Source organism: Falco naumanni, chromosome 7 (genome assembly GCF_017639655.2).
Source record: "Falco naumanni isolate bFalNau1 chromosome 7, bFalNau1.pat, whole genome shotgun sequence".
NCBI lineage: Eukaryota > Metazoa > Chordata > Aves > Falconiformes > Falconidae > Falco > Falco naumanni.
In genome coordinates this window covers 4,835,973-4,852,639 of record NC_054060.1, presented here as the reverse complement: position 1 = coordinate 4,852,639, position 16,667 = coordinate 4,835,973, and the positions used below count along the sequence as shown (strand labels likewise).

The 16,667-nt window shown below is 41.5% G+C and overlaps 1 protein-coding gene across 7 annotated transcripts in view; it reads left to right on the top strand.

The window, feature by feature from the left end:
- MAP2K5 (mitogen-activated protein kinase kinase 5) overlaps positions 1-16,667 on the top strand; it is a 140,332-nt gene that overhangs the window by 98,281 nt on the left and 25,384 nt on the right. For 6 of the 7 annotated variants that reach the window (XR_005828869.1, XR_005828868.1, XM_040600609.1 and 3 more), the window contains 3 exons: positions 2,903-2,929; positions 3,241-3,273; positions 16,345-16,406. Coding sequence is in view for 5 of the 7 variants with exons in the window: in XM_040600609.1 (XP_040456543.1) it covers positions 2,903-2,929; positions 3,241-3,273; positions 16,345-16,406 (122 nt within the window). In the remaining 2 variants the exon portion in view is untranslated. Of the gene's footprint in view, positions 1-140; positions 1,532-2,902; positions 2,930-3,240; positions 3,274-16,344; positions 16,407-16,667 lie in introns of those variants that run through there. The other variant, XM_040600611.1, reaches the window with a different exon arrangement.

Here is a 16,667-nt window from a genome sequence, read left to right as displayed (position 1 = left end):
TGGCGTGGCTGGGGGAGGTGATGGTGGTGGAAGGCTTGAAGTGACCTTTTTGAGAGGGGGAGGATGTTTTAATGAGCACATCAAAGCGTTCCTTGATATTAAAACGTATACTGCGCCTTTCTTGTCTTCCTTTCAAGCAGGGTTTTCAGTTGTGTTATTGCTACCATTTTACTATTTGAAATTCTTCATGGGAAGTACAAAAACGTGACAGTGGCCATCTCCTCCCTGATCCCCGCGTTTCTGAGCATCGCGTGGGGTAGCAACGCACCAAACGCTCGAGCTTTGGAGCTGCACTTGGATCCCTCGAGACCAACCTGCCTCCTAAACTTCTTACCTCCCAGCGGTGCACGAAAACCAGACGGTTAGGGGAGGAAGAAAAGGAGCGCGGGTGAACAGGAAGATAAAACATTTTATGTTGAGTACTTTTAAAACTGTTCTTAATGTGCTATAAAACTGGATGCTTCACTTTTTCATGAACTGTGTGCAAAAGGAGAAGCACTGACTGTAAAGTTGTCGTCAGTTAGGTTTGGTTTATAGTTGCAGAGGCTGCCCAATAATGTCATCTTGGAAAAGGTAAACAACATGGTTTTAACAGTGAAAAATATGCCTAATATAAATACAGCTAAGTTCATTGCTGTTCAGAACTTGAAAAATATGACTGTAACATTGCATTTTCTAGTGGAGTTAACAGAGGAGCACAGTGCAGCCTTACAAGCCATATATCTGAGACAGAGAAAATAGGTAATACATCTAACTGGGGAGTCTCTGTGGCATTCGCATAGAGGAAAGCACAGTAGCTTTATTTAATTGAGAAAATGAATCAATTACAATGATGTTGCATCATCAAATGCAAGTGAAATAGCAAATATGTCATTACATCGGGTAACAGTGTTAAAAAGTAATTGAGTGTCTTAAGCATTTTGAATCAATTCCAGGTACTGGCACAGCTACCTTAATGCAAAATTTATGAAGATGATCTCAAAATAATATGTTGCCATCAAAATGGTGTAATAAAACCCAGTAACAACGTGTGTGTGAGCAAGCACACGACTCTCCCTCTCGCAGAAGCTGGGCCTGCCGCTCCAGCAGAGAGTTGCAGTGTCACAGGAACAATTCTGTAATACTTTGATTTATGTTGCTTTGTCATTAGAAGCACTGAACGCTTTTATTAGAGATAATATTTTAAATCTTGTTCCAAAATTGGATGTAATCATATCTGTGTTGAGGCTACTACATATGATTCCACCTCTATTCCTTTTCATGACAAGACCTATTTTTCCAGCAAGGAAATGTGACTGATACTGTGTCGCCTGTTCATGTGCGCTAATCTAAAGAAGCTCCAAATCATCCCTATTGAATAAGCTGAGTCTATTTTATCATTTAGCATCTGGAAGTGAAGTATGGGGAGGAAGGGGGGAAGTCTTTTTATATCCACAGAATATTGTGCTTACTAGCAATAATGCAAAACAGCAAATTTATTCTGTTGAGTTGTAGTAGATTGACATTGACCATTAAAAAATATAATGGGCTACTTCTATCTATAATTTTTTTTTCCCTTCCTTGGAAAAAGAGAATTACATGCAGAAACTTTATGTGTATATTCATGCGCTACTAATACGATAATGAAAGACTTCATGTGCATAATACCAGCTATTTTCTTGGTGCTAGTTTTGAGCCTCCTCTATATTACATTTTACTACCTGTAAAGTATGACTAGAGGATCCTGCCTCTGGCTGGGTACTGGGGGAGAGCGCTTCCAAAGCTGATGGCAGCCCTACAACATTCATCATCATGGCACTATACAACAGAGAATATTACATGTAAGGGACGAGCCAAATAAACTGTGTTAGGACAGAAGACAACATTTTCACTAAGGACTGCATTCTGTTTACATCGTGATTAGGTCGGGTTGCAAGCAACTTTGTGTCCGTTCAGGAAAAATATGTAACTAATTATCCGCACCCATCAGAAACAGTACGCATATACACATCATCAAAATAGCGGCGTCCCTGAATTCGGTCAGATATTTTGCATTACATACCTGCTCTGTGCTTTGTATTTAATTGTCTGTATTGTAATTCCGCCTTTGTTTCTTTTTGTAATCAAAAGGTGCTTTGCCAATATGGGCCAGAATATTTTGTAGCTCCCTGTAAGCAATCAAATGGTCTGTTACGACGAGCTAGTAATTAATCTCTCAACCAAACCGATGTTAAGAAAATTTAGGAAGGCTCAGAAACGACTGGTAACAAGTCCTTCCTTGGCCAGTTAAAACAATGCAGAGTTCATCAAACTTCGCACAGCCTCACGGCTGGCAATGCTCTACTTATAGGCAAAGTAAAACTGGGTTGGAATACATGAAACTTGGGTAAAAGTGGAGTATTAAAGGCTTTCCTGAGCAGCGGTAGATACTTCAACCACATAATTAAAGTTTTCCTCACAAAAAAGGGATTGTGAGCAGAGTCTGGCAGCTATCCAAAATTCTAATTTCTGACTATGATTTAATTTCAATTTTAAATAAATCGGTTTTTAATTTAAAAAGAGTGAGCTTCATAACATTAGCAATGATTGCAACATTAAGCCCAGTGTTCACAATCTAGCAATATAAAACATTATTTATATCTGAATCGTAAACAGCCTTTTGAAATGGATTATGGTTTTTCTTCCTATTCTAATACAACCTGGAGGGTACTAAAAAGTGTTGTGTGAAATTAACATTCTGCTGACTTTCGCCTATAAATGAGAAGCGAGCTATTAACATTTGTGTATTTTCATTATGTAAATTGTGTTAACACATGCCCACAAATTGCCACCAGCGATGCAATAATTTTCTCTCAGTGATCATAATGTGTCCAAGTGAGTCATTTTGATTATGACATGCTAATTACATATTGCCTTTTTTCAGATTCAGAAAAACCAGGGATCTTTAATGGTAAGCTTTATGAGTTCAGAAAAAAATTCACTTTTCTTTTTCCTGATGGCTGCTTCCTCTGCATGCTTGAATGCCTTGTTTTAAACTTAGCAAATTGCATTTTGAAGAAAATGCAAACCTTTAACTGCCTGTATTAGATTAGGTACCATTAGAAATAATAGAACATCCTGAGCATCAATGTTTTTATAAGAGTTTGCTGCTGTTGATTAATCTTGCTATATTTTATTGCATTAATGATTTTTTCTTTCCACTCCACTGTAAAGATATTGCATATAGGCTAATACTTTTTCCCTCTCTTCTTTCCATTGCAGCCTCTCCAGTTATTGCAGTGCATTGTTGATGAGGTGAGTCGTCGTCTTATGTGCTTTCACTCCTAAAGTCATTCCTAATGGAGTGGAAAGCTTATATTTTGTTTCCTAATGAAGCACAATGCCCAACATCCTCAGAGCACAAGTTGCCTTGTGCAGCTTGGAGCTGTCAAACATGAACTGGCCTTGTCCCACTTTATGCTGTTTTTTTACTCTTGAGTCTTTGAAAGACTCAGTCGTCTCAAAGGCTAGTCCTTTGAGCTATTTCAGCCCTGAAGCCCCGACCTTGTCGTGCGAGTTGATCCTCTGCATTTGCCAAGATGAGTCGGAACAGAGACATTCAAGTGACGGCACGCTTTATAGGGGGCGTTTTTAATGCGGTTTAGGTAGGCGAGAAGGGTATTTTGACAGCAAGAGAAAACTGAGGCGTAAGCAGGGAAGCATCTGAGTGTCATCTAATCATTTTTATTTTGTCAGAAGGACAAAGTAAAAAGCTGAGATGCCAGACATCCAGGTGTGAACCGCAGACTGAGTTTCAGTGGCTAACATCACGTTTCTCAATTGAAATGCTTCTCTGCAGTGCCCCGTCCCCCTTCACAAACGGAGGCATAAGCAGGGGTCCCAACTCTTGACAGCAAAGCACTAGCCAAGGGCAGGCTGCTCTCAGTTTTGCTTTGTTTTTAACATTTAATAAGGTGATGATGATGATAATTGGGAAATTTGAACAAGGAAAAACAAAAAAAAGCCGTAACTTTTTCAAGACTTGCCTCAGCCTCTAGCAGAGCGTTGTTGCCGGCTCGTCAGGCTGGTGTCACTGGTGGTGTGTCCATTCAGACCAGTCAGCTGCTTCCAGCCTGTCTCACGTAACACGTTTGTTTGGCGTGATGTAAGCTCACAGCCCGCCTGATGCCCGAGTACTCAGTTCTTCCTCCATCTGTAACTGCTACTTGTATGAACTGCTAAACCCACTGCTCTTACCTGCGGTGAACACTTTCATCCTTTTATTAGAGAATTACTTTAGTGGCTTTGCTGAACTAAAAAGTGACATTTGGGCCTTGAGAGATGCAGTTAAATTAAAATGACCACGTATCCTTTGTGTAGAGGAAAGAAGCCCTCCCAGTCCTCCAGCAGTGCTAGCTCTTTTGCCTGGCTCTTTACGATGGTCTGGTTCTTTGGGAGGCTTTTAGGCAATTCTGTTTCTTTCATCTTTTCCATCCATTGTTATTCCTGTTACGTACATCTTTGGTTGAGGCATCCGAATTCCGAAGCACGATGCTGTCAGCAAAAGGCCATCTCTATCCTAAAGAAGGTCAGTTAAAAATGCTCATGTTTTCACCTGTGTTTTGCTACTGTTAGGCAAATTACTTTTAAGTGGGCTGGTACTGGTACCTAAATCTAAGCTCACTATTGTAAAGCATGGCCCTAAAGAGCTGCAGGTTACAGCGGAGTTTCTTGCAGCTTTCACATCTTTTCCTCGGGATTAGAGTTGCTCCACCAAAACTTTAACCGACGAGCTTTGCAGTCTGTAAACATCCGAGTGCCAAGCTCGCTGTAACGTTAGCACGTTGGGTTTGCTTGTTTTAACTTACTTTGTTCCACAGCGTGCCAGGGAGCCATCATTCTGCGGAGGCAGTGGTTCAGAGTGCACAGTGCTCGTGGGCACGTTGAGACGTCAGGTTACAGAGCGCAGCTCAGCTGAAAGTTCTTTAAGTGCAGCTCGCTTTGTTTTGCAGCACACTCGATGTCTAAATGGAAGTTGCGTGCCATAACGTTTAGAGCCTGGGGGGAGAGGGGAATGGATTGGCTCTGTAGTGTTATTTGCTCGGTACGTGTGCATTGTTAGGGGGTCATTTAATAAGATATATAGCATTTAGATAGTGGCTGCCACACCTGGAAGTGCAAATTCTTGGCGTGACAGTGTCTTAGAGGACATTTATATTCAGGGGGTTTTTTTGTTCTAGCTCATGGGTTGCATTGATTTTAACAGGTCCTCTTGCCACTCCTAGCCCCTTCCTGCATACAAGGGCTTCAAAGCAAAATGTGTTTAACTTAGGACTTTTTTTTTTTTTTTCCTCTTCTCACTTTGTCTTCTATGAGATGTGCCTCCTGAGGAATAACAGAGGGACCTGCTTATTTGGCTAATATGCACAAGGACCTTTTGAGAGGGCAAGACTCTTTGCTGTCTGGTACCGTACAGCTGTTGTTGCTACCATGTGTATTAAGGATTAGAAATGCTTAGTGTTGTAAGACCGATTATTTTGGCTCAGATTTTCCCCTTGGCTGTAAGGAGGTCCTAAAACTCACAGGAGGCAGGAGCAGAGCCCCTCTCCGGCAGCTGTGCTGCGCAGCCCGTCCCCGTAGGAACCCCCAGATACCGGCACAGAATTCCCCGTCTACCTTAATGACGATCAGAACAGCAAGGAGTGATGATCTGTAGCTCGTCTCTTCTTCCAAACAGATAGGGCACGGCAGTGTTCCCGTAATGGCACAGCTTCTGGATGAGCTGTGGTGTCACAGGATACGGCAGGAGCAGATCTGTGAGGGTGGGATTGAGCTGCCTCAAGGATCTTTGGTTGCCGTGTAGCTTCATGCCATGATAATAATTTGCTGAAGTTGTTGCAGTTGAAAACTCTTGAGTCATTTTTCCTGAAGTCCCTTAATACGTCTTTTGGCGTGACAGAGAATGGTTTGGACTTTGGGCTCCTAGAACTGTGATTAAACAGCTCTGTGGAAGAGAGCATTTCTTAAATCAGCTCTTTGCCGGCAGCATGCTTACCCCAGGCTTTCTCCCTGGAGCTGGCTAAAAACTCCAGAGCCTGTTATGGGAGAACTTAGAAGGTTTTTTAAATGATGGAATGGAGACCTTGATCCTTTTTAATAGCTGCTTATTATAGTGGTAGTCATTGGGTTTTGTAGAACTGTTCCATGTTCCACCAAAACACAGCAGGAACTCAAAAGTTAATTTTCTCTTTATTCATAATCATTAATTCATAGGATTTATTGATGACTGAGCTAGTTAAGAGGTTGCTTCTGTATTACCTAGGTATCCTGTACTTTTCTCAAACTCTCAAAGGTGACAGACTATGGAATAAAAAACATCCATGGGAGTTTTTTTAGACGTTCTGCCATAGTGAGATTTTTGCAGCTGTTTTTAAACCCTTAGTAATATATATGAGACATTGCAGGTCACTTTGGCAGTTTAAAAAGTCAGTTTTTTTATTTTCTAGGACTTAAATTTCCTTGCAGAAATTCTGCAGAATGAGTAAGTGATTTGAGAAGCAGGATAATTTAATGAGAAAATGTCAGGCTGCCTGACTTTTTGTTTGTTTGTTTCTGGGTTTTGGGGGTTGTTTTTGTTAAATTATGTTATTGGTCTTTTAATGGCGTTGGTTCTGGGATTATTTTTTTAATAGGAAAATTAGCGAGAAGCATTGTGTGATTAGGATACATGCCTGCCAGGACCTTTATTTTTTAACATGTGGTAATTTATAGTGAAATCTGATCCAGCTACAAATAAGACACGCTCATTTAAGCAACAGTCCTAATCGTAGCAGCATCTCCCACCATGTTAAGACTCCTGCTTCTGGTCCAAAGATGAGGCTAGCCTAGTTGTTAATGTAGTTCATCCTGCAACGCAGCCAGCAATAAAGGCAGTCTGCTGTTATTTGAGAGCTGAGAGTAATTTAATATTCTATCGCTCAACTTAGTTTGTCTCCAACTCACCGAAATGTTACGTGGAAAGCACTGAGCAGTGCAGATGAATCCCTATTGGAAAGGACATGCATCGCTTGCTGTGCATGCAGTCTTTCCAGAAACACTCCAACATGAAGGAGAATGGCGTCTGCTGGAAGCAGGAGCCATTGCCTGGCTTGGAAGATGTCCTAGATGTGGCCCTGTGTTTCACAGTCATGCAGCCAAAAAATTTGCAATGCAATCTACTCAGCAATGGGATCACGCTTCAAAAGCAGTAGGTGCGTTAAAAAAAAAAAAAAAAAATGTCATCAGAATCTGTTCCAGATGCTAATTTAGAAATACAAACAGGAGAGCCCCAGAATAGTACCATTAATGTTGTTGGCCCCAGAAATGGTGTATTTCAGAAATGCAGGCCACTCGATTTCACTTAGTGGGTTCACTCTGAAACCTAAAGATTGCAAGTGAAATCGGTATGCATTTTTACCTTTCTGCTGCTTTCATGCCTCCCGTGATTATTTATTTTTAGCTGAAAAAAAAAAAAAAAAAGAAAAAGGCTTAACTATTCCCTGCTCAGCCTCCAAACCTCCAGCAACCTCTCAGACAACCTGCATGGTCCAGTTAAGTGTTCCCTTTGCTGATGTCTGCAAAAGTCACTCAATAAATCAACTTCCACTTCCAGGCAGAGATTATGAGAACCTTAGCCTTGATTATAATTACGCATTTTCATTTTAATGCATTAGAAAATGCTCAGTTTAAAAGGTAATTGAGGGCGCTCTAGATTTTCAGTTTGGTGAGCAGCAGGTTACTGGGTTCTGCGACTTTGCAGCAAAATATGGGGTTAGGTTTTCAAGAACATCAGAGCTTTGAGCACAGCATATTCTTGCATTCCTTGCAGTCAGTTGAGAGGTGGCATTGTTTTCACGATTCTTCCAACCTGTAGTTACTTATTTCCCTGTTACCTTGATGTCAAAATGTATTATGTAGGAAATTGCTGTTTAGTTACTTCCTCGGGTATATGTATTCCAGATGCAGTATTTCTAAAACCTTCTAACAATGTCATTTTTCCTGATTGCTAGTCAGATCAGCATTCCGTAAAACACCTAGGCGATCGCAGCTTGTGTATGAAAATCCCAAAAGGCCAAATGCGACAGCTCTGTGTTTGGTAGCACGTCACCTTCCCATCCTTTTGGTCCTGTGGTTTTTGGCTTTCAGAATATCTGCTGTGCATCCAGAGAAGGTTGGGCAGACAAAACTTGCACTGTGGACTGCATCCAGCAGGCAGTCCTCCTGACTTAAGCAACTCCTTTAAATTTTCCTTAAGCTCTCCAGGGCTATTTTGTTTGACCTTTATTTAGTTAGAGTATCCCTTCTAGGAAAGCAATTATTGCCAGCCCCTTGGGTGGTTGCTGTAAACCGGGTTTCACTGTACTGGAGCAGTTGTGGTCACAAGCTCTGTAGTTAAGCATCAGCTCTAGTTTCTAACCCTTTCTTCTTCATAACCTGAAATAAATTAATTTTACTTGCGAAGTTTCCATAGCTTGTCTCAGTGTAATAGTGACTTAGGTGCTTGTTGTTTGGGCTTTTTTTTTTTTTTTTTAAACTATATTGAATTAGGGAGAAAAAATAACTCTATTTTTGTCCATCAATTTTAGTTAAAATGTTGTATTATTCCAGTTACATTTGGATCTTGAGGAGTGAAGACTTTCAGGAGCAAATCCTCTTCTTACAAATAGGAGGCAGCATTGAAAAACCTGCCTGTTTTGATGACTCTGGCAGAAATGTAAAAGGAAAATTAATTAGTTGTACTCATGAATCCTTACTCTGATAGCTTCATGAGTAAGTAGTGAGAAGCTTTCCATGAGTTTCTTGAGCATTTCGTTTAAGTGCCCCCACAGAGATACTCGGTCTCACAAGACTGCAGTTTAATCTAGCTCAAGGACTTTACAAACTCCACAAATCAAAGACCTCCTTTTTTTTTTTCTTCTTTTTAAATTTGTACTCTAGAAACATTTAGCAGCATCAGTTAACGCTGGTGTAGTGTTAATACTGAGCTGTGAAGCATTTCAGTGTCAATAAATTTTCAAATTTTCCCATGGAAAAAAATAGCTTGTACTTAATACGTGTATCCTATGTCGCTGTTTCTGTTCCCTTCTTTTTTTACCTGGTTAAATATATGCCTCCATTCAGTGCTACGGCATAGCCTTAAAAATTTGCAGGACGTTCAGCTTGATCAAATAGCACGATGAAGACCACTGTCTCTGGAGTGCTGAATTTCTTAACCTTATGCATCAGTGCCGCATTTTGCTATTTCTGTAAATGAAGAAGAAAACTCCAAAGGCTCAGAATGAAACCAGGCTTTATTTTTTCTTCAGGAATTTCTCTTTAGATTCTCAGGTATTGATTTAAGCGTATGATCAGCTATATTTAACCCTGAAAATTTCCAGGGCGTTGAAGATTTCTGTGCAAGAAAGGCTGGTATTAGGATATAGACATGTGCATGCACATGTGTTCACAAATTCGCTATAATTTGTCCTGTGAATAAGTTGTTTTAGGGTGTACTTTTATTGAGACAGAAAGTGTGACCTTACTAGTGTATGAGATTCAGAGACTTATATAGGAACAAGGTAAAACCACAGGTAGGAATTGCTGAATAATTACCTTTAGACCAACCTGAGCAAGAACCTTCCCAAGAGGGCAAGCTCATTTAATGGTTCCTAAAACTCAATCTTGTGGATGTCAATGGTCATGCTTGATTATTTGCAGCAGTGTTTTATGAAAAAGCAATAAAAATGCATTGGGAGTGTACAGAGGAAAAAGGGAACAACAAATGGGTTTAGTTTTTCAATTGAGTCCCTTCGGTGTGCACAGGTAGAGGCTACGTTTCATGCTGCTGTGCCTTAGCTATTTGAAATGTGCGTATGTGTGTGTATCTACCCAAAACACTGCTGTGCTCTGCTAGCTTATGATCGACAAGAGACCAGCAATGAGAGGAAAAAATTCTTATGTTTGTTTTAGAGGAAAAGCAATTACAGTTACGGTTAAAGGATTAACCTGTTTTCCCAGCTACCTGTATGCTTATCTGCAAGGCCCTTTGGAGAGCCGCACTAACAAGTACAAAGCTTGGCAAGAGGTAGAAAATGTCATGTCGTACGCTCTAGATTATTCCTGATGTTAATTACACTCTTCCGCTTCTTTCCTTCCCTCTTCTGGGCTCTGAAAAATACCCCACAGCAGCAAATGCTGCAGAAGTGACAACCGAATGGCCCCAGGTATCCGCTGACTGACTCAACCAGAAACGTCTGCATGCGTTCGGTACGGGCGTAGGTAACGCAGACGTGCTGTTTTCAAGAACTTGGGGAGTGGGTGGCACTGCAGAGAGAATAGCTGGCTCTCACGTGATTTGAGGTGTTAAAGGTAGGCTGAGTGTTTTGGTGGATAAAACACTGGCCTTTCGACCTTGGTTCCCGTCCAGCTAGAGATCTGGAAATAAATGAGTTTACTGCTGACACTCCAATCCCAGCAGACAAAACTTCACACCAAAATACCCCCACGTATAATTTGTCACATTTGGCATCTGCTAAGAAAAGAGCAAGAAGCGACCTGGCGCAGAGATGTAATCATCTTTCACCTTCCTGCTGGGGGTGGGAGCATAGCAGGGACAATCCAGAAATGCTTTCAAGTCTGGGCCTCTGAGCCACCTCCAGCCATCGCTTGTCTTCTGCAAACTTGTTACTTGTAGGAAATCGTCTGCCATTAGGTTTGTGCAAGGCTTTTGAAGTAGATTGGCTAGAAAGTCAGAAATGGATTTTTTTTATTTTATTTGGGTTTTTTAGGAACGCTGTGAAAGTAACTTGCCCTTGTAGGACTAAATCTGAACGTGCACAATGTTGTAATTTGCTGGTCTCCTTGAAACAGCTCGGTAACCGCAGCACATTTATTCCATGTAATTGCACCTGGCAGCATTTCTGGTGCATCTAAAAACTCAAGTTTGTCTGCAGGAGAAAAAAAAATTTAAAAATCACTATTTGGCCACAAAGTAGAATGCAGCTACTGTATGAAAATATGTGTATTCTTTGAAAGCTTTAGTAAAAGAGAAGCTGGAGTGCATAAAAATTCTTTAATCCTAGAGATTTTTTACGCTGAAGTGATAGCCAGAAAAGCTTTGTAAAGCACGCACATTATTTATTAGATACTGCCATTTCAGCATCAATGGACAAGTTGCAGAATAGGATTATCTGCCCAGAGGAGATGATCATTTCAAAGACAGGGTGTGCTGGGGAAACCCAGAGGAGAGAGGAACTGAAGTTTGGTTTGCTGGGTTCTGCTAACTTCCCTCTTGTGGCCATAGAGCCATAGGACCATGGCATTTCCTTCTGCACAGGCGTTCACACTGAGGAGAGAGTACTGCAAAATAGCAGTAGCTGTGGGGAATGGGAAAATTTAACCCTTCACAGGGCGGGAGTTAGCAGATGAGAAGAGGGAGTAAAACCTATTTGCACACTTGTGGGGATCCGCTGGGAATACCAGCTTTGTTGCCCGCAAAGTGCAGCTGAGCTCGTCTTGGAGCCTGCACGGCTGTGCAGCCTGGCTCTCTTCTGGGGACGTGTCGATGACAGGCTGCCAGCGTTCTGCACCGCGGCGGGCCATCAGGCTGGCCCCTGAAGGAGGAGGTAGGAGGAACACAGGTTTGATCTTAACACATAGCTGGGGGCTTTGCCATTGCCACCTTGAAGGTTTTATGTAGAAAGCTGCATTTGTTGGTTTTCCTGTTGTAGGGAGATCGTGAGATTTCCCTTTCTTCGGAAAGGATGTGATAAAGCTCAGGCTTTCAGTTGCTTTGGGAACATATTTCACTCCCAAGAAATCGTTGGGGTAAGACCTCTGAAGGTGTGTAAAGTATGAGGTGCTTTCGGTGTATATTGCCAGTCAAGAACCACTCCCAAATTTCACTGACATAAGAGTGTTTCCAAAGAAATAAGCACCTCAGAGCTGTATCTGTTGAATTTGCTTCATGAGTTTGCCCAAGTAAACCTCCAGGCTGGACAGAAAAGGGGGGGAAAGTGACTTGTTCATACTTATTTGTGAGTTTGATGGGCATTATCTGTTTCCTGAGACTCAGTAGCATCTCTGCTACTGCTGTGCTTAGCGAGACCAAACAGATCAGGGGACACTGAGTAACAGGTTTGAGAAGCGTAGGTGAGGATAGTGCTCGGACCTGTAATTCAAGCTCTTATTGCATAGATTGCAAAGGCTTGGTTGACTTCTGGACACGCTGTTAGGTGGTTCACTCTTCCTTTGTTCAGAGGTGTGAAAAAAAAGAAGATACAGCTAGTAATGTTATCACTCCCTTCAAAAGAGGGCTTTTGGAGGGATTGTCTCTGTATTCTCATTCTCAGGTCTTCATTTAGATAATGTGACTTCCCCTAAGTCCATGGAAGTCAATAAGGTTTATACCAGAGCCTTGGCACTCTATAAATTAAATATTAGGAGCAGTGTTTGAAGTTTAAAGCCCTCCCTCCTCCTGCTAGCTCAGATTTTCTGCTGCTGTGCTTTTTTCTTTATGCCTGAGCACCTTGCTGACAAGTGCTAATAACAAAATGCCAAGAGAGGGTCCAGTCGGAGTTACCACACATTAAACATTCTGAACTTGTCCTTTTGCTCATAGATTGTGCATAATTAATAATTAAACGGTTTCAGTTGTAATGGGTTGACCTTCTTGAACTGTTCATTATTCACAAGGCAAAGGCATCACTCAAACTTTTTTCCTATTGCCCTTCTCCGTTCTCACTGCATGTGCACAGCTTGGCGGGTTTTGAGAAATCAGAGGCTGATATTGTCTCCTGCAGCAGATCCCGGTTACGGATATGTTGCTTGGATATTTTGGGAAATAGCCAGGCTTGGGAATAAGCTGCCTGGGGATATAAGAGGCCAATGGTACATTGACCCTTAAAACCATTCCTGTCCCTACTGCCATGTTAGCAGCATCCCCAATATATAGGTCTTTGTGATATTATAAGATACAACATTTAATGACCATAGAAGAACCATTTCCCAGTTTAAAAGAGTATAATGCTTCCTCACTCCTTTAAAATCCTAGGTTTCTACTTTTTTTGCCTCTGTAGCATGTTTTCATTGTGCGGGTGGGTAAAGTAAGGCAGGCCATCAGTGTGGCTGGACTCTGATCCCGATGGTTACGTCGGATGTGACTATTGCATTATACAGACAGCGCAGGCTGGGTAGAGACGTGTAGCTTTGCTTTATTTCCCCGTTTTCCCATCTCTTTGAGTGTCAGCTGAAGTCTGGGGAACTTGGGGATACAATATGTGATGTATTTACTTTGTGTAGTTTTGGAAATGTTTGCTGTGTTCCTGATGCAACACCATTGTGATCGCTCAAGTTACAGAGGCAGCAACAGCAGAACTTTCGCTCTAGAAATAGCTCTGACTACAAAATGCTCTCACTGTTCTACTACTGAAATAGTCTTGCATAGTATAGTATCAGAAACTGAAATGTTTCAGTCATTGCTTTCCCTGGGCAGACACTGAATGGATGTTTTCTCTTTCGAACTAAGGTAAAATACAGCTTTTGAGGCAGCTCTTTGGTATTCACCTTCAGAAGCAGTTGAGGGTCCTGTACTTTCCTGGTTCAGCTAAAACCAAAATCTGCCACCTCCTCCCCTATCTTACCTATGCTGTAAAGTAGCAATTGGCTCGTATGTACAGGAGTGAGATAAAGTTTTTATCTGCACTGATCTTTTTTCCTTCAAACACACTTGCCAGCAAGTACTTCCTTGAGATTGATGCGCTCTCCCAAAAGGCTTTCAGTTTGTCAGGCAAATAGCCAATAAATTTGTGGGTGCCCAGTCTGAAATCCTTGAGAAGACTGTATTAAAGTCTTCATCAAGTTTTCATACTGAGATCCAGTTTGTGTTCATCTTCACCCACCCACAATCTCTTCCTGAGCTCCTGAGAGCAAACCAGCCAAGGCATGGCCGTGACTGACCAGTCCACAGCAGAAGAGAGTAGGCCTGGGTGGGCTTGAAATACCTGCATTGTACAGAAAAATGTGCCCCAAAAAATAGCATTTAACCTTTCCTTTCATCCAGGTGAAATTTTCTTGCAGGCTTACGCAGGAGCACCTGGTGCCCTGGCTGCGCTGCAGCGGGCAAGGCGTTGTACTGACACTGGAGCAGCTTCTTCCCTGACTGTGCAACCCCCATGCCAGCACAGCTTGGGAGAGCCAAAGTGAAATGCTGGTGGCTTCAGAGCTGTTCATCAGCTTCTCCTGCCCTCTCATCATGAAGTTTCACTCTATTATGGGTCCGTCATCTCTTTGTGATTGCAGAAATTATCACCTACCAAATGAGTGTGAAGTGCCACGTGCCTGTCCTGTTCCCCAGCATGGGCTGCTGCTCCGAGCTGGCAGCCCCGTTAGAGGGACGTTCCTAACAGGCTCCTCACTTGCATTTTACTTACAATAAACAGCAGGGATAGATTGCTGGGCAGAGCCAGTTCCCCAGGGAACGGGCTCTGATAGCTTCGCCCTGTGGTTTACAAAATGATCTGTGCTGCGTGCCCGGGGTATCTCCTGCTGTTCTGCTTTGAGTCCGTCCCACCTGGGAAAGTGGCTTTTGCTACTCCCAGCCCAGGAAGGCTCTGCCGGACGAGAAAAAATGGTGGGGGAGAGGCAAAGCCTGCTGGGCTCCACGCCGGTGTAAGCAAGCCTGACATTTTGTTCTGCGTTTTCTGTATTAATATGAATAATTTTCATGCGCGGTTCTTTGAAGTGGAGAAAGTTTAATTGCGCTGCTTATTTCTTTGTCTCCCTTCCGCTCTCAGGTGGAAACCTTCCTATATTGATGTCATTTATAAGTTTAGAAACAATAACCTCTCCCTCACCCGGTCTAAGTTCAAAGAGAATTTGGGCATGTTATATCAAACACTCCTTGTTTTTAATAGAAGTCTTTGAAAATTGTAAAGCAATTTTGGCTTCTCCTTTTACTCTTCAGTTACTTTTGATTTAATTGTATTTTCCAGCAGTTTCCAATTGTTTGAATTGGAAACAAAGCCTTAATAAGAGTTCTAGTTAATTTTCTGTCTTGTAATTACCGATCTCATTTTTCTGATAATTGGCCACAGCAATTATATGTATATTTACTAATCACATAGGAGGCTCTGCAGTTGTGTCTATCTGCCACCATTGATAATGGCACACACATTGCAGAGGTGCTTTTATCATCTTCTTTTTTCCACTACATCAAAGCTATTTCCTCGCATTCTCAATAATGAATACATGCATGCATTTGACACAGTTGTGTGCTAGAGAAATTGTTTGGCTCCCACCAAATGCTGCACGCTCTGAGTTTCTTGCCTGCAGCGCTGGAAGGTTGTATGTAATGATATATTGCTCATCCAAATGGCCAAAGCACTCCAAAGCACAGTGAGATTAAAATAAGTCATTCCTTTGTTAATTTAAATAGGTGCATGTATCATACTTTGCAGGGTACTTTGTGTAGGGATGTCAGGGAGGAAAAAAGATGCCGAAAGGTATTTTTAATAGCAAATGAGAATAGCTGAGAATGGAGTCATTTGCAGCTGCCTGTTTTATGTGGCTCTCTTGTTCCAACTGTAGGTCTAATGAGATGACACTGTTAAAGTACTCTGCAGTGTAATTTCATTACATCCTGAGCTGTTACACTATAAACACAGTGGAGCTCTCTGTCATTCTTGGAAAAACTCCTAAATTCGTAAAGCCCTTCTTTGCAAATGGTGGTGTTGTTTGTTCCCTGTTTGGTTTTTTTTTTTTTTCTCGTGCTTTAGTTGTTTTTTTTTTTCTTCCATAAATACTGGGTGGTTATTTTCTACCACTAGACTGGTAAATCCTGCATTTTTTTCCTCTTAAAAATTCTTTCGCCTTTTAAATCTAGAACAGACAGCATATGAGGACAGCCTCTAAAATGAATAAGTGTAAATAAACATGAGTGTAAATAAATAGCAAATACAGTGAAAGAACAAAGGTCAACACAAGAATAATTTCACAGCTCTTTGTTAATTACAAGACCATTTGTGTGTTACTTAAATAATCATTAATTTCTCATTTACACTTTCCCTACCTTCCTTTTTACCCTGTGGCTATCATTGTCCTTTTTTCACCTCCCCTCAGTGTCTTTCCACATGTTTTTACCCATTGTGTAATACTCATTAGTTGAAATTCAGTGTTTTATAACACATTCTCAGAAGAATTTGTACCTTTCTCCCTCAAATTCTCTGTGTGAAAAGGGGCCTTTATCACTTCCTTCGTTTTTTCTTTTTTTTGGTTTTGTTTTGTTGTCGCTGTTATATTACTATCCTCAAAAAAAAAAAAAAATTATCTTCTTTCCTTCTGACTCTGCTTCTTCTTTCAATCCAATCCCAGGAATCGCCCGTCCTTCCAGCCGGGGAGTTCTCTGAGCCATTTGTACACTTCATCACTCAATGGTAAGCTCAGTTTGCAAACATGCCATGCCCTCAATGTAAATGATACATGCCATTAACTCTGCAGCTCTGCGAGACCTTATGGCTTTCCTTGCATCCTTTCTGAGAGAAGAGGGACTTGGGGGCCTTGGGCAGATGGGGCAGCAAAGCTAAGCAAACTGTTTAAATTATGTAAACGTTATTTACACAAAGGGTCGTAAAAGTACTTACAAGGGTTTCTCCTGTTTTAATAAACCTGCCCTGAATGTGGGTGCAGTCTTGTGC